Below are 26,402 nucleotides of genomic sequence, written 5' to 3'. Positions count from 1 at the left end.
ATGCGGCGGTTCGTGCGGGCGGCGCTGCTGTGCCTGGGCTGCGCCGTGTGCTCGCTGCTCTACGGCTTCAGCCAGCTCGCCCTCTCGCTGGAGCAGCAGCGCGGCGGCGCGCCGCAGGCCCGAGGCGCCGCGGCGCCCGGCGGCAGCGCGGCCCGGCGCGGGGCCGAGGCGCCCGGCGCGGACAGGTAGGGCCCGCGCGGCGGCGGCGGTGACGGCGCGGGGGGGCCGCGTTCCCGCGGGCTGGGCCCGGCGGCGAGCGGGGCTCCGTGCCTGCCCTCGCGCGGCCGCCGCCCAGGCCGGGCCCTCGCAGGCAGCTGCGGCCGTCCTGGCTCAGGGGCCCGGGGGAGCGGAACCCTCAGCGCGTCTGAAGTTACTAAAACGCGTGAAAAGCGGCGGGGGAGGGATGGGAGGCGGTGGTGGAGGGAGCCGCTGCGGACGGTGAGGCCCAGCTCGGGCTCTGCCCGGCTGAGGTGCCCCCCGGAGAGGCCCCCTCGGCTCCAGAGCATTTCCCGGAGCTTTAGCTTTTATTTTGCACCGACTTGAGACTTCCCTCTTGTCCTGTATTCCAGGCAGTGCTTTTTTTGCAGTAGAGTAAGGTAAACCGTAGGGGTTTTTTGGTTTTTGTTTTTATTTTTCCTCCTTAAGATGCTTTCAAGGTATTGCATAGTTCTGAAGCTGAGGTTCAAAATGTTATAAATTGTAAGTTTAAGCATTTGAACAAAACATATTTACTATGGGATACTTTAAGAAAGTCTCCTCATGGTGAACTGTGGGGAATTACTAGGTGAGCAGCTCATTTCCCGAGTTAAAGTGGTGTAAGTCCGAGCTGCTCATACCCTGCCTAGCTGTCAGCAGTGGTTTTTGTGTGTGGACAAGTGAGATTACAGAATGGAAAAATAGGAGTTTTCATCTAGATGAGTTTCATGATCCTGCTCATCCTGTGGTTGTCAGGAAAAGAGGTGACAAGAAATCAGTTGTTACGAGCTGGAGGATAGATGAGGACCAGGCCTTTTAAACCCCACAGCAGCTTAAGAGAAAGTAAATGGGTGGTTCTTTGACTGTCGCTCCCTCCTGATGGCCCTGCATCTCCTTTACAGCTTGTATTCCTATGATTGCAAAAGTGAGTTGCTCTAGAGTGCTCTACTCTAGAGTTCTGCCTAAAACTGGTTACTTTTTGGCCAGCTCAGCTTCTGAACTGGCTCATCGTGTAATTACAAAAGTGTTGGTGCTGATGCCAAAGAGTTACGGAGGAGGCCATTATCGGAGGCTCTGATTTAATTGTCTTAAAATGTCATGAAACAGCATCTGGGTTGCTAGGGGTGGAGCTAGTGGAAATGCGAAACCCAACTTTTGACTGGTTAAACTTTTTCAGAGAATGCTTTCTTTCTTTCCATGCTTTCCCTGTAGTTTAAGTTTACATAGATCAAGACTTGGAAAAACATGAGTTTTTTTCTTTCTCGCTTCCATTTCATGATTAAAAAATTGTAATGAAAATTTGGTATCTACTTTTGAAATAGAAGTGGTAACTTTTTTTTCCCTCTCCTCCAGTTACTACTTTTAAATAACTGGAGCAAGTAAATTCATGTTAATAGTTTTATGTAGAATTTCACTGATGTGGGGAAATGTGAGGGAAAATGCATATCTTTCTAACACTTGGTTTCTTTCAAAAAGAAAGCTTTTTGTCAGGTAGAATATAAGAATATGAATGATTTGTACTAAAATTACTTGCAGATGCATTTTGCTTCTGCTTAGCAAAAGAAGAATGAAGTGAATTTTGAATGCTGCACCAAGTAAGTTGAGGTGCTGATGAGGCAGGAAACCCACAAGATGCAGGAAATTTCTTGCTGCATTAAAACACAGTGAGATGCAAATCCAGCCTGTTTAGCAATGTGGAAAAGCTACATAAACCAAGAAAGTTGTTTTCTGAAGACTTAAGTTCCATATATAATTCATATTCTTATAGAGCTCTATCTCTTTGCAAAATGACATTAGCTGCATATAACTTGCTATTACATGAAAAGGTCAGGTTGAATATCTTTCTGCCATAAATTATTGAAGTCTTGTATGCTGTTTGTACAAACTGCATGTACAAAAATGAAGTGCAAGTCATCCCTTAGAATTTTTGTTTAAGAAAAAATTCTGTACTGAGGCAGTTAAGAAATAACCCAGTGAATGTTCATTTAGATGCATGTTCCAGTTATTGTTAAGTATTAAATCATGTTCTCTTGGCAATAGATGTTTAACAATGTATTAGTGTTTTCAGTTTTTATACTTCAGCTGTTTCTTTAGAGGAGTTTATATGGCTGTTATGCCCTCTCCTGAATCTTAGCTTGCGATCATATAACATCCTAAAGTACTAGTAGCTTTATATGGACTAAATTGTGTTCAGATAACCTTTTAATCCTTGTATTTTAATGTTTCCTGTGCATCAGTAGCAATTCTTGGTACTGGGCTGCTGTATTTTCACTGATCACTTGCTTTGCTAAACTATATTTTGAATTTTGACTGCCAACTGATGGCATTTACACATGCAGCAATCATTTCTCTTTAGTCAAGAGGGATTTTCTGGCATAATGCAGAAGGGGCTCCATTATGGAAGAAAAAAAAAATAAAGGTAAAGACTTCTGGTAGAGTTTTCAAGAGTGTGCAAACATACTGCAAGCTTTGGAGAAAGCTTTAGAATAGCATAGCTGGAATAATTTTGCAATAATGATGATGCTTTTAAGTAGAAAATCTTTAATTAAAAAGGAAGTACCATGTTGAAACCAGAATTACGTGTTGCGGCAGGATCCTCCAATAAACACAGTAATTCGGAGGAGCTTGTTGGGTAATCACTTTGGTAAGGAGCTGTTTGTTTCAAAGGCTACCATAGCCTGAGGAACAGGATGACTAGAAACTCAAAGCCTCTACATTGAAACTCAGTATCAATACCTGCAAAGTGGTTCAAGAATTTCATCATTCTGGAATTGGATTTAGCTGCAAAGAAAGGTTAACACTGAAGTTAGTCCTTCCAATGATTCATTCCAGTGAGGAAAGAAATAATGAACAGTAAATATGGTCATAGATAGTGTCTAACTGAAAAACAGTTTTAAAGCTGAAAAAAAGAAAAAAATCCATGTGTCTACTTTCAGAAGAGAATTCAGGTAAAAGCTAATATATGTGTTTGCCCCCCCCCTCCACTAGTGTGTCATATGGATGGGGAAGAAGGCTGTGTATGGATGAAAAAGCAGAAAGGTGGATAAATTCATATTTATCAGACGTAGGTTATTTACTAGCTTTGTAACTTACTGTCTAGGGAGTAGTCTTCAAGTCCATCTTTCAGATCAGTGAACTGAAGGACCATAACTCTGCTTATGAGAAGTGATTTTTCACTTACCTTCATTGATATTACCCCAGCAGCTAAACATATAATGTCTTAAAAAGCACTATCCAAATGGAAAGTTTGTGAAACAGCAATGATTGGTCTGTATTTGATTGCATGATTTTATTGAGGTCAGTGAATTTGACATCACTGAAGTAAAATAACTTTTCATTATGCTATAGGTTTGCATCACTTTCTTGTAGCCAAATGCCCTGTTTTATTATGTATAACACTGATGCCTGACTCTGTCTCTTGCTTTCTAACTGTCCTGCCAACGGGAGAGCTAAGTGCGTTATAGTGCATGGCATAGTGTAGGAAATACAGCACAAGCTTAGGCTGCAAGAGCAGAGTGGTTGTGATGAGAGTTTATTTTTCCTTCCACTATATGTAATTTTTTTTCTGTACCAGTACCTAAACAGCACTTGTCATCAGAATGTTTCTAAGCAATTTCTGTGCCTTAGGAAATTGGGCTAGAAACTTCTGAACTTTTCAAAATGTGAATAAAACTCTTAAAGGACAAAACATTGATTGATTTGAAGTTGAAATTTCATTTTTTTTAATGAGTTGAATTTGTCCAGCAGTTGTTAGGGCTAACAAATCTTGTTCTGCATACCAGTGTTCTAAATTAATAAAACACTAACTCTTTAGCTGGAAAAGTATTGATTGTTCTGTGTCTGACATCTAACCTTAAATTTGGAATCAGCTGTATTTTAATGAAGCTATTTTCTGACAAAATACATTCAAACAAATACATGATATTGCTGCAGATACTCGGGAAAAATTACCTTGGGAGAGTCATAGCTTCTCAATACAACCAGTAGTTGAATTGAGCAGCTATTATATTTGCAACTTTCAACTCCTGTCAGTAGGAGCAGGAAGGAACTGAAAAATGCCGACTTCCTGCCTTGCTGTGTGTGTAGGATGTACTGCAGGAGAGCCACGAAAGAGCTCGGTCAGTCGGTTCTTGCACTTGATTAGATTTATGTCATTAATGCAGTGCTCACAGGAATGGATTAGTTTTGCCTCAAGTAGTCTGATAGCAACCCTGACCATTTGGACAAACTTAAATTTATTGCAAAGTTGTAGTAACATAAAATATGCTCTCTGACCTGAAAAGTATACTTGATGAAAGCCATGATCTCTGTTAGTTGTAAGCCCACCACTGTGCTTAACAAAAATGCCTTCTCCACTTCTTTTGGGGGCTTTATAAAGTTAAAATGTGACTTGTTTCAACTCAAGGCTATAGTCTTAATGAATGTGACTCATACATTGGTAATTCTGCATGTAAATTTAAGATTGTCCTGAATCCAGTCATGCTGAAGCTAAATTACCAGTTAAAGATGGTTAAATGGCTGGTTGTCTAAAGTAGTACCTTGAATGGGCAAGCTAATCTTTGGTTGTCTCTGATCCCAGTGCTTTGAGAGTTTTGTATTTTTGTATTTCTTTGTCTTTATAATTTTTGACAATAGTTGGTATTAGGAGCTGCTGAATCCAGCAGTGTGAGGCTGCCACAGCTTTGTGTTCCCAGCAGTCACACTTGTCCGCAGTACATACACACATATGTATATTGATATGGTTGGCCACAGAGTTCAACCCGGAAAATAGAGTACTTGGGCAGCTGCAAACACCACAGGCAGCCTGATCCTGTTCCTCTACCTGGCTGATCAAGATAAAGCCTGTTAGTAAAAGTGTATACAATGTAGATACACTTAGTAACTGGCTTTCACTCAGTCTATCCAATACATAGTCTCTAGATCAACCGGTCTCCCAGGGTGCTGGCCCCTGTGTGTACAAACTTGCAAGATTTGGGGCCCAACTCCCTCTGGGGTGTTGGGCCTGCTTGGACATACAGACTCGTTGTAGATCTCCTATAGCTGCCACTAGACTCTTTCCAGTCACTGGCCACAGGGTAGCTTCATCGGCCAAGTGCTTCTTGTACGTGCAGGTAAGACTCTTTGATAGCTGGTCAGACCTAAGGTATTTAGTCAGCTCTCAAATACCAGTCTGTCACTCGTAGCTGGTTTGCACCCCCTGAGCTCTCTGGTAGCCAACTCTCAGCCCTCCAGTCAGTCTCATAGTTGGTTTGGACCTCCTGAATCTTCCCAGGACTTCTGATCTCTGCAGGGTCTGGTCTAGACTTACAGCCTGTCTGATACTTGGTTCTGAAGCCTTTTGTCCTACTTGCTGGTTAGTCTGGTTTGGTATTTGCTAGTGTCAACTATAGGCCCGTATACATTATGAATATGGTCAGGTCTCTCCATTGCTGGCCCTGCAGGCTCATGGGCCCATATCATCCATGGCCCCGTTTCCAGATGGTGGCACTTGTGCCTCCATACACACCTGCGCCTACAGAGCACTCCTTCACTCAGGAATTTAAAAATGAGTTTAATGAGGAGACCATGCAGAGGAGGCTTATTGTACCGACCAGCTACTTTCACATGCGACCACGTCTTTTTATCCCTTTTTCCTCTAATTTTCTTATGCTTGTTTGTGCCCAGTTCACCTTGGCCCTTCCCCTAGACATCCTTACTGTCATCCTTCCCCAAGCCCCTTTAAGTTTCGTGTGGTCTTAAAATACTCTTCGCCCTAGACCCATAATGAGCCGTGCACACCCTGTCAGCCTCTCCTATTGACTCACCTGGGTGGATTGCTCTCCCGTGGGAGGGCTGTGAGGAACCTGGTCGCTGGGTGCCACAGGCCCTGATTAGGGTGCTGGATACCTTCCACCTGCCACCCTTCCTTTCTTTTGTGTTTATGGAAATCAGCCTTTAATCACATACCTAATATTAAGGAACAAAATACACGCCCTAGTGCTGAAGGTGACGATTCCTGCCTGGCCAGTGAACTTTTCAGCAACTGCCCTGCCTGTTTTGGTGAAGAGAGAATGCATCACACGGGCTTTGTAAATCACTTGTGACATTATGTCTTCTAAAGATTTTTCTCCGGTTTATCCTAGTAGCTTTCAAGTAAAAAGAAATCTCAATGAATGACTTTTAGAGTTATATTATTGTGAATAACAGTAAGAAAATAGCATCTGTTGATTCCAGTCTCTTATTCCTTTCTGTAAGAAAGCCTTATGGAAAGCTGTAGCATACGCTCAATTGACAGAGACTTTGATTTGCAGGAAAAAGTCTTAGTCCAGCATTAGGTAAATTACCTGCTAGTGTTATACAGGTGTATCTTAACACAGTAGCAGTTTTTGTTTGAAACAAAGGGGATTTATGATCCAAATCCAAGGTTGACAACACTGCCATATTGCTAAATGGGATATGGGAAAGTGGAAAAAAGCTGAGAAATCATTTATTTCAGCATTAATTTGAACTTGCCTGCTCACCAGGCTAGTTTGAATAAGATAGTAGCTTAAGGCAGCTAAGAAAAATACAGCTGTCATGAGAGCTGGAAGCGGGAACTCTATGTGATAAATAATCTTCCAAAGTAGAAGATGCTTTTTGAGACACAGCTATTAATTTGCCCCAAAACTAATGAGAGATGATTACTTCGAAAAGGTACACAATGGAGGTTGAAAGATTATTCTTCAGATAAGTGGAAGTTTTTCATGTGCCTTGAGATTCTTCAGAAACTTCAAAAGCCAAAAAAATTTAATGTAAGAAAGATTCTGGCAGAGAGAACTAATGGTTTATGCCATTCATTTTTCCCAGAGAGATGCAAATATAGCAATCAAAATTCACTTTACCTTTTTCACTAAATGGATATTTATTTGTAGAGATTATTTTGTAAATTACAGATAGAAAGATAGAAATATCTCAAAAATACTTTTGTTTACGTGTGTATCTACAGCATATGTATGTACCATATGGTATCTACCAGAGGACTGCACCCTCCCAACACTTAATGTTGTTTTCTGAAATGTCTTGTGTTCTTATTAGGTCATTTATCTCAAGTGTTGGTCTAAGAAAAGAAGAAATTATACAGTTTACCATTTCTGATCCTAATTAATCTGTGAAATTAGCTTTTATAAATTTCAGCTGACATTACCAAGATGGTGCTGATTGATTTCAAACAGTAGAACTAGCTTCCAATACAGTTTTCTGTGCTGTCCTTGCATATCCTCTTATTGAAATTCTGTGTTTTTCCTTCTTGCCCCTATCTTCCATTTACAGATACAAACCTTCAAAGGAGGGTTAACACCATTGGCGCTGTAGGAAGTCACTCAAGAGTATACCCCTTGCTTTGAATTAATTCACTTCCTCATTTAAGATTTTAAATCTTGATATTTATTTCCTCACCAGAGCCCTTGAATATGCACTTCTGTTGCTCTTTAAAATATTTCCTCTATTACTGCAGCATAAAATTTTGTGGTGGACCGGTAAAACCTGCTTTTCCAGTTGTTAGTGTAGCACAAATCAAAGAGATCATTAGTCTTGTCATTATGGAGGAGGAAGACTCACCAGAAGTGATTATTTCTGTATTGCATTTTGTTTCGAAATAGTGGAATTCCTTTTCCTTAAAAAATATTTCTGCGGGTTTGTATGGAATAAAGATTTGTGGCTGAAAAGGGACTGCATTTAAATGGACAGTGTTTCTTTGAAAATGAAATTTGCCCACCTCTGAAATTGACATAGGTATTGCAAAGGTGAGAGCAAAAAAGTATCACCTGCCCTTTCATTACCTATGGGCTCACACTAAGGAGAGAGCCTAAAATGACCTTGTAAAAATTCCAGCCACTTTTTTTTTTTTTTTTTTTTTTTTTTTTCTGAAAATATACAGGATGGGGAGGAAAGGTTAAAGTCAGGTTGGGAACCATTATTTCCTTAGAATAATTCCTCCTAGTTGACACCTAATACTTCCTCTTTGTGTATAGCTTCAACTAATTTATCATTGTGTTAATAAATAGCTAATTATTCAGTATAGGTAGTCTTCTGCCAGGTAATTAACTATTTCAGTTATGTTTAAACTAGAAAATAATCCATTTAATTTTGCCATAAAGCTAGTAACATTTATATAGGTTATTTCTGTCTTATCCTGTTAGGTGTAAGAATTTGTCTGTATCTTTCTGGAATTCCTATTGGATGCTGCCCTCTGATGTTTGTGGAATGAACTGCTTTTGGGAAGCTGCTTTTAGGTAGGCTCTGCCATTAAACAGCTCTTTATTATTCAATTGCAGACAGGTGCAGCTCATAAGTAATTTGGGCTATTTAGCAAGCTGACAAAATAAAATACATTGATTGTGTCACATGTGTTATTTTGTGCTTATCCTCAGTCAAATTTTTAACATGTTAGTCTCAAAGTCTTGTTACAAAGAATAGATTTATTCTAGTCTGTTATTTCCTTAAGTAGACATTTCCAAACGTTGCTAAAAAGCTGTCTGACTATAACAAAAAGTTATGGATGAGTTACCATTTTTGACAGATAAAACTTTTTGCAAAGTAACACCTGTGACAACTTAAAATCTGGCAGGTATGCTTAGTAGTTAATTTCTTTTATTTAATTGAAGATTCTTTATTTTATAGGATTTCGTGAGAGTATTGCATCCCAAAGTGCTGAAACAACTGTTTTCAAACGTGCTTTAAGAATGAACGTCATTTAAGAATGAATATATAACATGTCCTTAAAGATGCATCTTTAACAATAAATTTAAGTGTTTTCATGCAGTTGTCCATACGCATTAAGTTGTTCAGGTTATGAAAGCAGTGTGTCAGAAAAGCAAGAAGGTTTAAACTATATATATTCCATAAACAGTACAGTCTGTAATCTGTCTATATTAAACTATGCCATGATACCTTGTAGAAGAATTTAACAGTGGGTATATATTCAACGCAGAAATGCTCCAGGGCCTGGCTTGCACCATGTTCTAAAGTATGTATTTTGGCTCACATCGTGTCAAAGGGAATGTTTTTTAATATGTTTCCTAAACTGGCGGGACTCTCATATATGTCCTCAGGCACTCATCTCTCCAAATCCTGTCATGGCTGCTCGGTATTGGGCTAGAGGTGCATTTTTGCTTTCGCTCTTCCTTTTAGTTACCATTTTAGTTTAGTTACAGAGTGTGTGTGTGTTTGTTTTTTTTTTTTTTTTCCCCAGGAAACTGCAGGTTCCACTTTAATTATCAGATACTTTTTTCCTTTTGAAATTAGGAGTCCCACTTTTTTCTTACTCGCCCATCAAAATGCATGGTTTATATTTCATTCTGTTGGTTCACTTTACAACTTCTGCACTAAGTTCTTCTGGACTAATACATCAGACTGCTAGGAAATAGAAATGTGCATATAAAATCTGCATTTATATTTTAAATCTTTTCCTGTTGCCTTTGGATGCTTTTTTTTAGTTATCTCCCAAAATACTAGGGAATAAAAAAAAAAAAAAAAAAGTTGGAAAAAACAGCTGTGGTGGAGAGTGATGGAGAGAAGGGAGAGGAAGACCCTGGAGTCAGGAGGGAGGAGTAGAGAAAGAAGCAGTTGAGGATAGATAATTTTGAAGGGAAATCAGGGAGTCCTGCATAGTTAGAAGAGGGGAATGAGGCCGGAGTCATGGCACAGACACCAGGGTTTGCTGCTGGGGCATGTGAATTGCAAAGGTGAGAGAGCAAAGTCAAGATACCAAACTCTGCGCAGCACTGCTAGCGGCGGGAGGAGGAAGGAGGGGTGAAATGGGGGTGGTGGAAGCTTCACCAGGAGTTCTGAGTAGTGACCTCCTGGATGGATGTGGGACAGTGATTTCCAGATGGGAACAGAGAAGAGAGAGGAGCAGTAGTGAGTAGTGTGCTCTGTGTGCAGGGAAGTCAGATGTAACTTAAAATCACTAAAGAATATTTCTTCACACAACCTGAAATGAAGCCCTGCAGTGCTGGAATCTCCCTGCTGCCTTAAGCTTCAGAGGCCTCGTGTCTCATCCTTTTCTTAGTAGGTGGTTCCCATAGAGAATTGTTGCCTTTGCTTTTTAAGGGCTTCCTGTTCCATCTGTTCCAGGGATAAAGTTTTCTACTGTGGGTTTAGGGATCTGAGTCTCGCTATTTCCCCAAGTTCTCAAAATGGAAATACAATTTGGTTTATTAGTTTTTTTTTTTCCTGCAATTTCTTACCTTTCGAAAAGGTGTTTGTTTAAGTGCAAGTAAAAATTGTGAATTCACAACATCCGTGAACTCAAGGAACAGAAATTGCATGCGCACAAAGTGACTGTAAAGGCATTAAAATATGATCAGATTCTTTTTGGTATTTTGGCTAGAAATCTTTTGTTTGCAGATGTCACTGGTTATTAAAAAAAAAAAAAAAAAAGATTGGATAAAATCCAGTCTTTTCTTTGACTTTGTTGTGTTTTACAGTTATTCTGGCATTTTTTTTTTTTTTTTATCATACCTTATTCATGGAAAGCCACATATTCAGGAACTTGTCTTTCAGCGATGCGTTTTGTATAGGTTGTGCCCTTCTTTATCACAGGAGCTTGCAATATCACTGTAGGCCCTCATGACCTCAGGGCTTAATTACTATAATTCCCTTTTCAGTGGATTAGTGAGGAAGCTAATCTGCTGCTTGCAGCCTGCTCAGAATGCAGCAGGGTAGTCATCTGTGGGTCTCAGCTGCTGCATTCAGGTTGCTTTGCTACCTTATATCAGCTACCTGCTTCATGGCATTATGTATAAAGGTCTGAATGGCATGCCTCGTTATGCTTTTTTTAAAAAAATTATTTATTAACTATTTTTCTTATTTTGCTGCAGTATTTCTAGTAGGATTCATCCCATGGAGTAAATCATCTGAAGATAGATGAGTGGCAGTGCCAAGCAGCTCTGAAACTGTCATTATAATGGAAAGCGTAGAGAGTGGTCTAGGTGACCGGCCATTAAGTTACCGAAATATAAGTGGCTTGTGCATTTGAGAAGCATTAGGGTACCCTAAACATGTATACAGGACTGTTAGATAAGATCTTTGAGAAACCGTTCTCTTTTTAGACTGGCATCTGGAGGTCAGGTAGGATAGTCTAGGGCTTATTAAATAGCACTGTGTCCATATACATGAATTGAATCAAGCCCTAGGTGTTTACTTTGAAGTAGGATGGATTGCTGTTTAGACTCTATTACCTATTCCCTGGATTTCCACTGGCCAGGACACAATCTCATATCAGCACCTTCTTAGGTGTCTTGATCTGAATCCTACCTGAGAGGTCTTTCTGCCATGTGGAGGTGGTTAATGCCTCAAAATTTTATGGATTTCTTTTTTGTTGTTCCTTTAACAAAAATACATACAAAACACATAGTTTCCTTTGTTGTTTTAAAGGAAAATTTGTATCCAGCTTTATTTTTAAACGTGTTTTAACAACAATAATAAATTTGGTAGAGATGATGTACTAGAAATCAAGCTTGTTTTTGTTTTGAAGTATACTTCTTTTGGGGCAAGTTTCTAAGAATGGATAGTATGTTTGCCGAGTGTTTATTGTTATCAGCTTAGGGAAAGGCTTCTCTAACTTCAGAGAATTTTATATCTGTGTGACTTGGAAGGCTGTAATTTAATGTTTTCAGATACTAATAGCCTCCTCCCTTTAGTCACATGCAAATAGCTCAAGTGTAGAAAGTGAGAAATACTCAACTGCTTTGAAAGTTGACTTGGTGCTGATCTCTGTTTAATACGTTTTCTGATGACATGAATGTCTGTATTTGACATGTCTAGTTTCTGTACAGATCTTCCCTCAATTTTTTTGTGCCTCATGGACCACGGTGGTGTGTGGTGTGGAAAAAGCTTAAACTTAAGCCTACAGATGAGATGTAATGCTGCAGTTTTGTGTCCTGTGTTCCTTTGCTGATTTAATTAAGATAAAGGATATTTTGTTAGATTATGTGCTTCAGTAAATAGAGCTTTTGTTTAAACCTGTGCTAGGAAAAATACCAATTGAAAAAATATTTTTGTGTTAGATACAATCATATGAAAACACATCCCTCTGAGAAAATGCATCTAGCCGTGGTTGCCTGTGGTGAAAGACTGGAAGAGACTGTTACTATGTTGAGATCAGCCATTATTTTCAGCATCAAACCACTCCAGTTTCATATTTTTGCTGAGGACCAGTTGCACAAGAGATTCAGAGACGTAGTAAGTACCCAAATCAGCTAATTGTAGCTAATTGATTTGTAGTAAAGCTGGAGAAATATATAATAATGTTTCTGCTAATGTGGGTGATAGTGGTAAAAACACAGAGGTCTAATAAGTTAATACGCAGATCTTTTGCAGCACGGGGTGGGCGTATTTAACATTATTTTCCTAACCTTCCGGATTTATCACCTTGCATCTTTTAATAAAAACTTCATGTTCAGAACAGAAACCAATTATCTTATTGAGAAGGTAATTGAGAATTAACTTTTGTTCTTGAGAATTATCTTAGGTTTAAAACTAGTTTTTGAGAGAAAATAAAATCTATCCTTTTATATCCATGTGCTTACAGTATGAGTCAGCCTTGTATTGTCTAAGCAACAGGAAACATCCATCCCTGAAGAGGGTAAATGTGATTATATCTTATTTTAGCAACTTTCAGTTAATCACTATAACAGTACGACCAGAGTGACATTATTAGAAATATACCCATCTGTGAAGGGTTTTCCTGTCTTTGCACCTGAATTAGCATACTTTGAATAACTATGGTCAAGGTGAATAAGTTTTTTTTTTTTTTTGTTTTGCGAAATACTTACTTGAAAGCAAGCGAAGAGGAAAAAGTAAATGTTTTATTTGATGTTTTACTTGTTATTTATTTTTATCTAATTTGATTTGTTTTCATCATACTGGCTTGCAGATACCACTTTATTTTAAAGCATTTTGAATATTTGACTTCTTTTTTTGTCACTTGGGTGACAAAATCAGTTCTGTTTTGGGAGAGAGAGTTGCAATGTGTTCAATATGAACTGGAAATGCTTTATTTTTTACTGTAGAATTAAACTCAAGTAATTTTTTTATGATCTCTTCTTTTTCAACTAGCTTGATAACTTCCCCTATGAAGGAAAAGTAAATTACACATTATATCCAATAACATTTCCAACTGAGAGTGCAGCGGAATGGAAGAAGCTCTTTAAGCCATGTGCTTCACAACGACTATTCTTGCCAGTAAGTTTAATCTCTAACAGTACAGTACGTAAATCTGTTCAGGAGTTATCAGGCTCTCTTTGTTAATCTTACTTCTTTTCTTTAATGAAAAATTACTAATCCTATAAGTAACTTCTGTGACAGCCTCCAGAAACACTCTAAATTTAACCATATTCTTCTGTGGTAGTGATATATTAAGAAATAAAATTCCTTTTCATGCTTGCTCCATTGCTCAGTATCTTCAGTGAGTGTCTGACCTTTAGTAGGTCTTACTTCTCAGAGGCAAAAGTTTGTCACACCCCATCTCCTCATTTATTTGGAAAGTTTCATGGCTTGCACAGGTCTGAAAAATGTCAGAAAAATGGAGAAAAGTAGTAGGCTATTGTAGCCAGAGTAGCCTTTTCTTTGCTGATAAAGACTCTTCAGAAATTGTACTTCAGGCTAGATGAGTTGCAGCGGTGGCAGCCATGTCCCCATTACCCTGTGTTGTGTGGTTGCCTTCCACTTCTCCCCTCGTTCAACCAGAGGCCAGGGAAGCAAGGGAGCAACAGGAACTAATGAGGACCTTTTACTGCAATGTTTCACCTGGCCTGCAGCCTGCTCCTGTATTGTGAAAAGAAGCTCAGAAAAACTCTTTAAAATTTTGGTTTTAAACTTCTTTCCCTCACAGTTAATCCTCAAAAATGTGGACTCGCTATTGTATGTTGATACTGACATCCTGTTTTTGAGACCTGTTGATGATATTTGGTCTTTTCTGAGAAAGTTCAACTCCAGTCAAATTGCTGCAATGGCACCAGAACATGAAGAACCCCGTATCGGGTGGTACAATCGCTTTGCTAGACATCCGTTTTATGGAGTCACTGGAATAAATTCTGGAGTCATGTTAATGAATATGACACGTATTAGGAGAAAATATTTCAAGGTATGTATGTTATTTCCATTACATTTTCCGTGGTTTTATGTCTTTTAATTCTAGTCATGTTTGAAATTCATGTCGAACAATAATTTTCAAAGTATTTCTATTTGAAACAAAACTCTAAAAGTAGTTCTGGTTAGACTAGTAGCTATATGTAAATGTATACACACACGTATATGTTTAATTCCATTCACTATAAACATGGAACACCCGCTTCTTAAGTCTGTCTGTTTCTTTTTTGAGTTCTGGAAGATGATGCAACTTGATGCAATGTGTTACTGTAAATTATGTTTGTCAGCAGGTATTTTAATGTTTTCACTTCACACTAGAGGTCTCAAAATAATTTATAAATACTGTACAATAAAATTTAAAAATCTGTGTGTATAGTTACGTGACCAGGAGGTGGTGCTAAAACATTTAGTAAGTTACTGTAACTATACTCTTTCTAAATTTTGATCTTTTAAAATGTAACCAGGTGCTTATCAAAATACGTATCTTGTGATTTACTTCATCATAGCCTCTGTAGAGAAATAATTTTATGAAATTACTTCTTAAGTACAGTATGTAGCAACAGAAATAGTGTTTGCTTCACAAATGAGAAGCCTGTCCTATGTGCTTGAAAGATAAGTACAAAAACAATATTGCATGATTATGATGGGAGGAAAAAGTACTTCTGTCTGTATTTTACATCTTAAAACAAGCACTGAAAGAGGTTTGATCACAGAAGAATGATTATGTTGTTGCAGTCAAAAGCTACTTGAAGGGGCACCCATAAGAAGGACAGCTTTCTTTTCAACTTAGGAAAGTTCCTCACTCATCTTAATGTTTTTGTAATATGTTTTTGCTATGGAAGAATAAAGTGTTGAACTGGAGAATGGGTTCCCTTCCCATGAAAATAAATTGTAAAGCTATAATAGTTACAAAATTTAATTTATCCAAGAAAAAAAATTGTGAATATACAATTAGTGAAACCTTGTATTGTCCAGTTTATTATTTCCTTGTCCTCCTGACTGTAGTGTCTAGAGAAAGGGAAATACTGAAAAGCAGGATGCTTGTAAGAGGTAAAAATAGGGGACTAAAAAGTGCATGTATCTTACACCTGTATAATGCACTTTGGTACTGAGGTATTTTCAAGATGGTGAACTCTGAAATAATGGTGGTCTCTTATTCATGCTGTGAGTTTTGGTTGAGCTTCTCTTTAGTACTTAAGTTGTCAATTTAATGGAAACTATACCTTTGCAGTTAAAAACTTCAGAAGTATACAAATTCTGTAGCATGCTATAAATGTCTTTCAAAGTAACCCTAGTTCTCAGAGGCACAAAAAGTGCCTTGTTTTTAACACCAAAGTCTGTGGTGTGGTGGTTTTGTAAAATTTAAGCCTATGTATGAAAATTTAGGTAGATGAATATTAGGTAGACTCATAAATATTTAGAAGTTCAAAATGGAATAATGCATCTCTCCCCTGGTAGCGCAGGGCTGGAATGTTTTCCAGGTCCTGAGGATATCAGCTCTGTATTCCTGTTGTTCCCAAGCTTTGTTTTTGTTATGCAATGAAATCTATGAGGTTGATGAACCAAAACCAGCCTTATGGCGGATGAACTTCTTTATAATTGCTCTGTATTATGGAGAGGAACATCTATGATTTATAAGATCTCAGTTGTTTAGCCAGGCTGGTATACAACTAAAGACACAAATTTATGCACTTTTGGGGAATCTTGCTGGCAAACTTCAGTCTGCTTATGATGGCCCCCTTTTTCTTTTTTTTCTTCTTTTTTTTTTTTTTTTTTTTGGTTATGTGGAGACTGCTGAACTCCTTTCTGTGTCGAGGAAGATAGTGTGCTGTAACTGGCACAGGGAACTGAAACAAAGACATCCTGAATTGCCTGGGAAGCATTCATCTTGCTGTTCATTCTCAAATTGTCCAGTATAGATTGTAGTAAGCAGGTCTAATTGAATAATTGCAGGCTAAATGTTCATGCAATTCAGAAACAGGAGCTGAATCTGGAGGTAACTACCAGTTCTGTGCTAGTATGCCAAATATTCAGTATTACGAAAGGGCATTTAAGAGAGGCAGAACCAGAGCAAAGCTTCCCAACAGCATATCAGATGATTCCAAGCTTTTTCTGATGTCTTTAGCTAATAAAAATAGAAAATGCAATTGAATAACTCTTTTCTGTGCCCCACTCCACTTGTTTGAAATGTTAAATATACAGCACTTTCTGCCTTTTGTCATTAGTTGTCATCCTCCTAGGGATGTAAAGTCTTTTCAAGCTTAGATATCTCTTTTCTGGTTCTACCCATATATACTTCAGCCTCTTGTTCTTGCCCATCTTCTGTCTCTTGGACTTCGTGCTTGTCTGGGAATGTGCCTGCATGGACTGTAGTTATTCCTAAAGCATTTCAGAATAGCGATGCATATAAGGAATTATTATCTCCCTCTTGCTTGAGGCATGTGAAGGACACCATGTTTTGTGTAGCAGTTCTTTTCAGCATGCATTTCATCTTGATTCCTTAAGTTTTTATTATTATTATTAAAAATCCTTTTCCGTCCCTTCCTGAACCTTTTTTTCTGCTTTCATTGTCAGGTGCATCTCATATGGACTCTTAACACAGATTATCTGAAGCACGAAACACAGGTCAATTGTTTGGGTGCCTGGTGCTTTGACATATATTGATTTTTCTGGTTCAGGTGAAGCATTATGAAATGCCCTTTTTGGATACATTTCTTAATTCAGAACCTGATCCTATCATGCTGAAGGCCCTTATAAAGTAATGGATATGCATAAGACTATGAGCATTAATTTTCAGGTTTTTTTATATTACTCGCAAATTAGTGTTTATTCAAGCTTTGAATTCATTCTCCAGCATGACTGACTTAGTGATTCCTCTTTAGACCTTGACTAAGTTTTAACAATTTATGAATTGTGGTGAATCTTACAGACTGCATGGGAGCCTTCAGTTTCCTTTAATTAGTTCAGAAACGTTTACTACTTTCATGGGGAGAAAATGAATTCTAGTGAATTCTGCGTTCTAGTGTTCTGATATGAGCCTTGAAAAGAAGGGAATATTTTTAGGATTCAGTGATTGTGAAGACCAGGAGTTGTATGGCTTCCCTAGTGCCTGACACAGAAGGAAATAAGTCAGGAGAGATGCAGCAGAGACTGGCTGAGTGGTGTGCAGTACTGCCAGCTTGGAAGAGCCCTCAATCAAGCACTTTTGTTGTTCAACATCTGTAGTAGATTTCTACTGGAACAAATGTTCTTGCTCTCTAATGTCATATAATGACAGTTGATGTGTTCTAGTTAACAAAGTTTAAACCAGTTTTAAAGGCCGATAGACAAGGATTTGGTTGGAGGATAGTGGAAGGTAATGATGTAGCTGCAGCATTGTAGAGCTGTGTTCAGTTTTCCAGCCCAGGGGAGTGATTCTCTACAACACGTTTTGGAAAGTGTTTAAGTCCCAGCTGTGCACTCAGGCACTAAACTCCTCAGGCTGCAGCTGCTCTAGACAAAATTTATATTTACCTGTGAAAATTAAACCTGAAATTCTTTGTAGGCATAGGTGACTCCAGAATTCGGTGCTAGCTTTTAGAGAGAGGAATTTTTCTTAACCTGTGTTGTAGTCAGAAATTAGTCTGCTTCCAGACTTTGGGGCATCATACACTAACAGTCTTAGGTTTTGGTAGTCCTAAACACTTCTATAACATGATAGATCTCTGCATTTTTGCATAACTAACTAGCAGCTAGAGCACTTGTCTAAAAAGTGAGCATTCTTAATCAGGGCTTTTTCTTCAGGCTGATGGACTTGAATCTTCTTCCATTTTGGCATCTCCAGGCTGGCATGCATGAGCATGTTCAGCATCTGTCTTCTGTTGTCATAATGATTTGTAAGAGTCAGGAGGAACCAAAAGATGAATAAATAAAATGGACAACTTGACCATGGCTGTAATGCCCCTCTGGGTCATGTGAAACCTGTAGTTCTGCAGATCCCTCTGGGATTGAGTTTGTTTTTATTCAGTTATTTATTCAAAACTCAGTGTTCTCAGGCCTGTCCGATCTCTTAGGCAAACTTCTGAACCGTTTGGCTGTGGTGCCCCGGAGAAGCTGTTCCTCTTTGTCCTGTTCTCTTGCTATCTTGGTGTGACGGATATGCTCCTTCGCCAGCTCATCCTGACTTCTCACTGTAGCCCTGTTCAGGTGCTAACTACCACATTCCTGGTAGTTGCCTCCCTGATTTCTTCCCCCCCCCAAGACATCAACCATCAATAACAGTCCTGATGGCCCTATCCTGATAAGGCTAACTGTGAGTACACCAGCCAACAGTCATTTCTGAATTGAAAGAATGACTATCAGTCAATCATCTTATCCCATAAATACGGAGACAGCCCAAGAGCCCATTGAGCTCTCCTTGCACGGCAGCGGGCTGCACGCTGGGATCTCCCCTTGAGCAGGGACGCCTCTCAAGGATACTCCTCGAGGTTAAGAGATCCTTCCCACTACAGATTTGTGGTAAGTGACTATAGCGCGCCTTTCTCTCTCTGAATTTGTAAACTTTACTTTGTAACTGTGCACAAATCCCTTAGACATAAACCGTTGACCAGGTCTGGGACTAGGACTGGATTCAGCCGCACCCAGACTCCTCTCAGAAGGAGTTTGGAAAGCAAGTGGGTCCAGTCTGAACCTTGTTGACCCAACGGGAGGGTGTCCTTGATAATTCTGTGTATATCTTGAACTTCCATGCAGTAACTAATAAGTGACCTTGCCATAGAATCTCATGAAACCATTGTCATTACCAATAAAACCTATTCCTATTTCTTTCCCACGAGTGAAGTGCATTGTGTCACTCACCCCCCACCACCACTCGTTCCGTGACACTTGGTCCTACTATTTTGTCTGTCTTCTATATGTTTTATGAGAGTGTGAGGGTGTGTATACACATGTGCATGTGTGTATACACGTATAAGTGTATATATAAAAATAATAGCAGAGAGTGTGTGTGTTATTCATTGCCTAGTTGAAGATAAGAGTAGAATTGGTAAAGAAGCTTCTGATGGACAGTGTCTGTCCATATTCTAGTTTGAGCAATTGTTACTTAGTTAGAAAATTGGAATGTAAAATACAGCAGAATGTTTAGTAGGTAGAAAAATTAAACACTTTTTTTATTGCATATAGTATATGGTTGGTTTTAAACTGGAAGAGGCAAAGCAGATACCACAGAGATGGTGATTTAAACAAAATGCTGTAGAGCGGTGAGGCTGAACAGGGAACAAATACTTCTAGCAAAATTCACAAAGATATTTAAGTGTTGCTGTATTTGGTGTTGCAAGGCTTGAGGCTGTGGACAAGCTGTGGAAAGGACTGAACTCCGAGGAAGGAAGGAAAACCCCAAACAACTCCAAATAGAGGGCAAAGGAGAGGCTCATGGGTACGATTGTTTATTTAACAGAAAAGACCCAAATTCAGGGAGCTTAGAAGACCATTATGTGTAATTTCTGTGGCTGTTGAAGATTGCTAAAGGTTGTACTTCCAAGGAATGTGGTGAGCCTGCAAGAGCAAATTCTTCTAAAAGGGAGTCCTGTCCTTTGCCTGCTACTTTCCCCACCTTATGCTCTTTAAGTTATTGTCACCCCTGGTGTTGGATCCTTCCATGATCCAATTAGGTTTGACAGCAGAAGAGAAAGAAGCTTTCTGCTGAGTTAGTGAGGTAATCGACTCACAAAGAAATCTGTTAATGCAAGAACAAGATTGCATCAGGTAACCAGAAGGAAGGGAAGGCAGCTTTCTCATTTGGTCTTAAGGAGGTTTAAAAGTGGCTCAGTCATCTGTGGAACTACAACTGCAGTTTCTTTTGATATTGTTGTAAGATTTATTTGGATGTTTTCCCTCCAGGCTCTATTTTCTTGCAAGAATTAAGAGGAATGTAGTACTAGGTGTTTCACTTAAAACATGACAGCTGTGCTAGGCCTGACCTCAGGCTTGGCAAGGCAGAAGTCCTCTGGGACAGAAATAAGTACTTAGTAATTAAAGCAAAACATTATAATAAAACTGAAGTAATCAAGCAAATATCTTCATTTCTTTATGCATATTATGTTCTTACTTAAGGTTCCTTCCATTTGAAGAACACGGGCATTTGAGGGTTTGTGCAGCCTGCCTGTCCCAGCTTAATCACACAAAAATGCTCACCACTGTGGTTTTTTCTCAAAGGCCTTCAACTTTCTCTCTAATTTGTTAGGTATTGGAGATCAGTTTTATCTTCTGGAAACACTGAAATTATTATGTAGCTGTCAGTCTTTCATTTTTACTTGAGTAACATTTGAAGACCTTTTGTGTCATCAGTACTGACTGAATTCAGGCATTGTGCACATTCTGTTTAACTCACTGTGTTAGATAGAGTCTTGCACAGGAAGTTATATAACAATATGAATAATTTCCTTTGCTTGAAGTGATTCCTGCACTGGTTTTATTATACATCAATGTTAATAAATAGATATATTACTCTTATGCAGAGGTTATTGAAATATTAGAATTTCTAATTCTTAAATCTCATAGCACTATTTGTCAAGCAGTATTGCTTCTAGACAATGTGATTGCATGCTGCTATCCATTTTATATCTCTCTGGAATATACTCTGCGTTTTACTGCTATTAAAACTGCATGGGTTAAATGAAAATTATGTGAATTGATGGCTCCAACAATTTAGAATAATATCTTTATGGGTTACTCTGAAGATCTTATTTTACTACTTTATACTCTCTTATGATTATGTGGTAGCGAAGTGCTAATTTAATTTGTTTTGTAAATTGAAGCACTGGGTCTGATCTTAAATCTGAGGTCAGTGTTCTGTAGGCCCAAATTCTGGTGAGCTTGGAATCTTTATACATTGTGCTGCAGTCTGATTTGCTTGCTGAGAGGTTTGAGCTTGGTGTTAAGGCCATGTTTTCTTTTGCTTCATCACCTTGCACTGAGCCTAATGATGGCTCGTGCTGGAGAGGAATTCTCTCGTGCATTTCTCAAACCTGCTCTCATCAAATACTTGCAAACAATCACAGTCATAAATTTTTAAGGGCAGAAGGGACTGTAATAATATTCAGTTTGGCTTCTTAGGTAATATAAGCTATAGATCTTATTTTGTATTAGTTCCTGCCTGAAGTCTGATAGTATTTCTTTTTAAGTCTTTGTTTCTGAAAGCCCTTCATACTTGATGGCTGAAATGATTTGAAGAAAGTCTTAAAAACTTGGAAAGTCTTTGATATTAAGATTCTAAAACTGAATGTGGTACAGGTAATACATTTGTTTCTTAAAATGCCATTTCTGTAGACACATCCCAAAATGTACTGGAGTTCTATTTTTTTTGGTTTGTTTGCTTTGTTTTTGTTTCTTTTTTCTTTTCTTTTTTTTTTTGGGGGGGGGGGCGCAGTATTTCACCAACTTGGTTTAAAAGAATCAAGAGTTGTTTCTACTCTTGCAGGAACTTTCTTCACGAGGGCACGTTATTCCATCCTCATTCTCCCAGCCGAAATAGAGGTTTTTGAGTGAGCAGCTTCATTCCTTTTCTGTGTTAGCTGAGCATAATTGTGGTGGAAAGACTGGCAGTTGCAGTACGAGCAGAGCATGCAGCCTGATAGAGCGCAGATGGTAGCACATCTGTGGTAAGGACGAGCTCAGTGCAGGCCCACTTAGCTCTGAGAAACACCCCTCAGCCAACGCGTAGAAGCCAACTTCCTGTTCCCATAAAGTCTGAAGGACACGGCTGTGACTTTATCCAAAACAGGAATTTGAGAAATAAGAAACAATTATGTTAGTCTTAACTACCCTTTGCTAGTGAAAAACTGTGCCTTTGTTGCAGAAGGCAAGGTTGAGTGACTTAAAAATTAGTTTGACTTAATGAAAATATTTCAAAACCTTTTCAGAATTCTCTGTTGTTATACATTTCTTTGTAGTTAATCTTTTATAGCTCTGTGTTGGGAGCTGTTTAATAATTAATTTTATATTATTCTGTTTTGAATGTTTAAAGTTCGCCTTCAAACCCGTGATGCAAAATCGTGTGCACTCTCAACTTCTGATAAACAGAGAGAAAATGCATGAAATGTGAAATCTGAAGAGTGGTGTTTTAATGGTGCCCAACTAACTGAACTGATTTTTTTTTTCTTCTTTTTTAAACAGCAGTGGAATGTAGCACAAGCTTGCTATTTTTTAGAATTCTGGTTTTTTAATGTTTTTGAGATGAATCTTGAAGACAAAAGTATTTGGCAGTTAAGAGCTATTTATGATTTTGCTTAGCCTAAGATAATATTTAAATGATAAATGAAGGATAAATTTTTATTAGATGTGATCATCTCCTTAAAACAAATAAATTCTTACAAAATCTGGAGATTTGTAGTTTAGAAAAGCAAATTGCTGTGATTCTGTAGAGCTTCACCTTATATTTATCATGAATGTATGTCTGTTTGTCTTTTTTTTATTATTATTATTAGAATGATATGACAACAGTCCGGTTACAGTGGGGAGAAATTCTTATGCCACTGCTAAAGAAGTACAAGTTAAACATAACTTGGGGCGATCAGGATCTATTGAACATTATGTTTTTTCACAATCCAGGTAAATTCACATTGATTCCAAGTCTAACGTGACAAAACCAATCTTTTGTATGATGTTCTCAAATGCAGAAAAATACTCTTTTCAACAGATTTTTTGGTGAAAGTATTCGAGACTTTTTCCTCCTTTTTTTCAAAAGAGCATGGTTTACTGTGATTTCTGATGGACGCCAGTTACTAAGTGTAATTAGTTGTCAGGTTTCATATATTTACATGCAGTTGTTTTGAAATAGTGATTTTTTGGTTTTTTGTTTTTGTTATTTTTAAGAGAGAATTTTTTGGAGAGAGAGAGAGAATTTTTTGGGGAGAGAGAGAGAGTTTTTTGGGGAGAGAGAGAGTTTTTTGGGGAGAGAGAGAGAGTTTTTTGGGGAGAGAGAGAGAGTTTTTTGGGGAGAGAGAGAGAGTTTTTTGGGGAGAGAGAGAGAGTTTTTTGGGGAGAGAGAGAGAGTTTTTTGGGGGGAGAGAGAGAGTTTTTTGGGGGGGGAGAGAGAGAGTTTTTTGGGGGGGGAGAGAGAGTTTTTTGGGGGGGGAGAGAGAGAGTTTTTTGGGGGGGGAGAGAGAGAGTTTTTTGGGGGGGGGAGAGAGAGTTTTTTGGGGGGGGAGAGAGAGTTTTTTGGGGGGGAGAGAGAGAGTTTTTTGGGGGGAGAGAGAGAGAGTTTTTTGGGGGGAGAGAGAGAGAGTTTTTTGGGGGGAGAGAGAGAGAGTTTTTTGGGGGGAGAGAGAGAGTTTTTTGGGGGGAGAGAGAGAGTTTTTTGGGGGGAGAGAGAGAGTTTTTTGGGGGGGGAGAGAGTTTTTTGGGGGGGGAGAGAGAGTTTTTTGGGGGGGGAGAGAGAGTTTTTTGGGGGGGGAGAGAGAGTTTTTTGGGGGGAGAGAGAGAGTTTTTTGGGGGGAGAGAGAGAGTTTTTTGGGGGGGGAGAGAGAGTTTTTTGGGGGGGGAGAGAGAGTTTTTTGGGGGGGAGAGAGAGTTTTTTGGGGGGAGAGAGAGAGTTTTTTGGGGGGAGAGAGAGAGTTTTTTGGGGGGGGAGAGAGAGTTTTTTGGGGGGGAGAGAGAGAGTTTTTTGGGGGGGAGAGAGAGAGTTTTTTGGGGGGAGAGAGAGAGAGTTTTTTGGGGGGGGAGAGAGAGAGTTTTTTGGGGGGGGAGAGAGAGAGTTTTTTGGGGGGGGAGAGAGAGAGTTTTTTGGGGGGAGAGAGAGATTAATGCCTTTCTTGAAACAATTTTGATATTTAATTCAGATTTCTTATGATTTTCTGAACAGAAAGTCTATATGTCTTTCCTTGCCAATGGAACTATCGACCTGACCACTGCATTTATGGAAGCAATTGTAAGGAAGCTGAAGAAGAAGGTATATTTATTCTTCATGGAAACAGAGGTGTTTACCATGATGATAAACAACCAACTTTTAGGGCTGTGTATGAAGCAATAAAAAATGTAAGTGTGTTCCCTGTACAAAGTTACTTGTGTTTTTATCTACACTGGTTTTGTATCATACTCATACTGATTTTGTTCATACTCATTTTGATTGCAGTAGTGTAATGTTTTTTACCCCACTCCTTTACTTGTATTAGATACACTTATAGTTTATTAGCATGTGGAAATCAGCATCCAAAACTTCCTTTCGCTGGAGATTTTAAAATGCAGAAAGAAACCTTCTTCATCTCACAGATTCCCTGCAACTTTTTATCATTTTATTGTAACTCAATTTGGATGTTAAAAACAATTTTTGATGCTGTGTTTTGATCTCTGTTGGAGTTTCAGTGTATTAATATGTGGCTGCTCCTTTAAATACTAAGCACAATGAATTCTTTTCATTCTGCAAATAAGTCTTCTAATAAACTATTTATCACTACATCAGTGTACTCGCTGAAGAGCTGTAAAATTTAGCACTGATGTGCATTTTAATGTAGCAGGCTATTTGTGTGTATAACCTTCAAAAATCAATAGTATATTTTAATGGTACTTTATTACTTGATGTCATATAGATATAAAAATGAAGAAATGTACTTTTGGGGGTCTGAGAATACATTGCACAGAAAGCGAATGTGTTTCCATAAAAATACAGTTTCTTTGTTTCCTTTGAGCATTGTCAAAAACAGAATAAAATTATTTCTTTTTATTTATGATCCTATTTGGTTTATGAATATGCCAGGGAGAGTGTATAAAACATTGCTGATCCAGTGGTAATAAGATGAACAAAATTACACTACTTCAAAATGCTGTTTTAGACTATAATTTGTTTATGAAAAAAATTGTAATATTGAATTAATGACTTCCTTATTTCATGTCCATGTTAAAAGTAGTGTGTATTTGACCATCATTCAGTTTAATGAAACTTCCTGCTTTCAGGACTACTACCTGGTCACAGTGTTGTTTCATTACAATTTGATAAGAATTCTACACTTGAAAAGTTATTTTTTCATTCAGGAAAGCAACAGACCACCAAAAAACATTCTGATCTGTAGATTTTTAATAACTGAATTTTTAATTTCCTCCTTGCCTGTCTGGATATGTTCATTTGCTTATCAAAACTAAAAAGTTTGTTAGGTTTATGGACAGCATTTGAGAGTATTTCAGTAGTGTTGAGGTGGCTTTTAAATACTGTATTCATAAGCTGTCTATGGTGCTTGTAAACATCTAATCTTTAATTTTTTTGTCTTACCCTCTTTACAGTATTCATTTGGAGGTGACTTGGTTCATTCCCTGCTACAGCCCCTAGAATTGGAATTACAGAAAACAACGCATACGTACTGTGGAAGAGTATACAAAGTGTTCATAAAGCAGCTAGCAAAAAGCATAAAAGATTTGTATGATAGAAGATCAAAGGGAAGGTGATTCTTACTCCAGGGTGTTGAAAGAAGGGACTTAATATACCCGCTGTTTGAGAGGTGCAGAAGGTCTAATATGGCTAGAATTAACTCTTACTGTGCCCAGATAAAAGTTTACTAGTGTATATAGAAATGAAGAAAATATTTGTGTTATGAAGAATAAGAACTTTTTTTCCCGCAAAAGTGACTTTTTTACTCTTTTGAAGTTTAATCACTGCTAATGTTTTTCTTGGATCTGATGAGTTTAGATATTGTTGGCTTTTGTGGTCAGTAGTTTTAATCTGCATAATTCGGTTATCTTTAATGGTCAAATGAGAAGGGACGGATGAGGATGGCTGTATTTGGAGAGTACCTCAGATTGCCTAGAATTCTGTTAAACTGTGAATGTAGCAATAATTGAGTCAGCAGCACTAACTTCACTTTAAAAGTGTGAGCACAAAAAATTGTTTACAGGTGCAGAAAGTACTCTTTTCAAAAAAATGGGATAGAACCATTGACAATCTAGATGTGCCTTTGTATGTTCATCTCTTACATGTTGAAAAATGTTTTGACAATCTTATTTTACTTAACGTAAACTGCTCAGTATACATAGAGAAAAGAATAACTAGTATGTGATGAGTTTTTCTTGTCTGTAGATACTATGTCTTTGTTTTAATATACAGCATTTGTTGCAAGATCATTGAGCCATCTGCC

General features: G+C 38.4%; 1 protein-coding gene across 2 annotated transcripts; it reads left to right on the top strand.

The window, feature by feature from the left end:
• GXYLT1 (glucoside xylosyltransferase 1) lies at positions 1–26,402 on the top strand. 2 transcript variants are annotated; one of them, XM_088524131.1, is made up of 7 exons: positions 1–185; positions 12,222–12,396; positions 13,273–13,398; positions 14,048–14,299; positions 22,767–22,890; positions 24,143–24,315; positions 25,555–26,402. In XM_088524131.1, exons 1-7 carry the CDS (start codon positions 1–3, stop codon positions 25,714–25,716), a joined length of 1,197 nt encoding a protein of 398 aa, XP_088380257.1. In that variant the 3' UTR covers positions 25,717–26,402. The 2 variants fall into 2 exon arrangements, with proteins under 2 accessions (XP_088380257.1, XP_010219545.1); XM_010221243.2 differs by lacking the exon at positions 1–185 and adding an exon at positions 8,299–8,444.

This window comes from Tinamus guttatus, unplaced genomic scaffold (genome assembly GCF_059628265.1).
Source record: "Tinamus guttatus ecotype Peru unplaced genomic scaffold, ASM5962826v1 Tinamus_guttatus_pri_ptg000206l, whole genome shotgun sequence".
Lineage (NCBI taxonomy): Eukaryota > Metazoa > Chordata > Aves > Tinamiformes > Tinamidae > Tinamus > Tinamus guttatus.
The sequence above is the reverse complement of the archived record's forward strand: the minus strand, read 5'-3'. Positions and strand labels throughout refer to the sequence as shown.

What these genes read in the sequence shown, in the direction of transcription:
- GXYLT1 (XM_088524131.1), top strand. Translation starts at nt 1, where the DNA reads ATGCGGCGGTTCGTGCGGGCGGCGCTGCTGTGCCTGGGCTGCGCCGTG. An exon ending in TATGTTTTTTCACAATCCAG is followed by an intron (nt 22,891 to 24,142) that starts GTAAATTCACAT and finishes TTTTCTGAACAG; the next exon opens with AAAGTCTATATGTCTTTCCT. An exon ending in TGTATGAAGCAATAAAAAAT is followed by an intron (nt 24,316 to 25,554) that starts GTAAGTGTGTTC and finishes CCCTCTTTACAG; the next exon opens with TATTCATTTGGAGGTGACTT.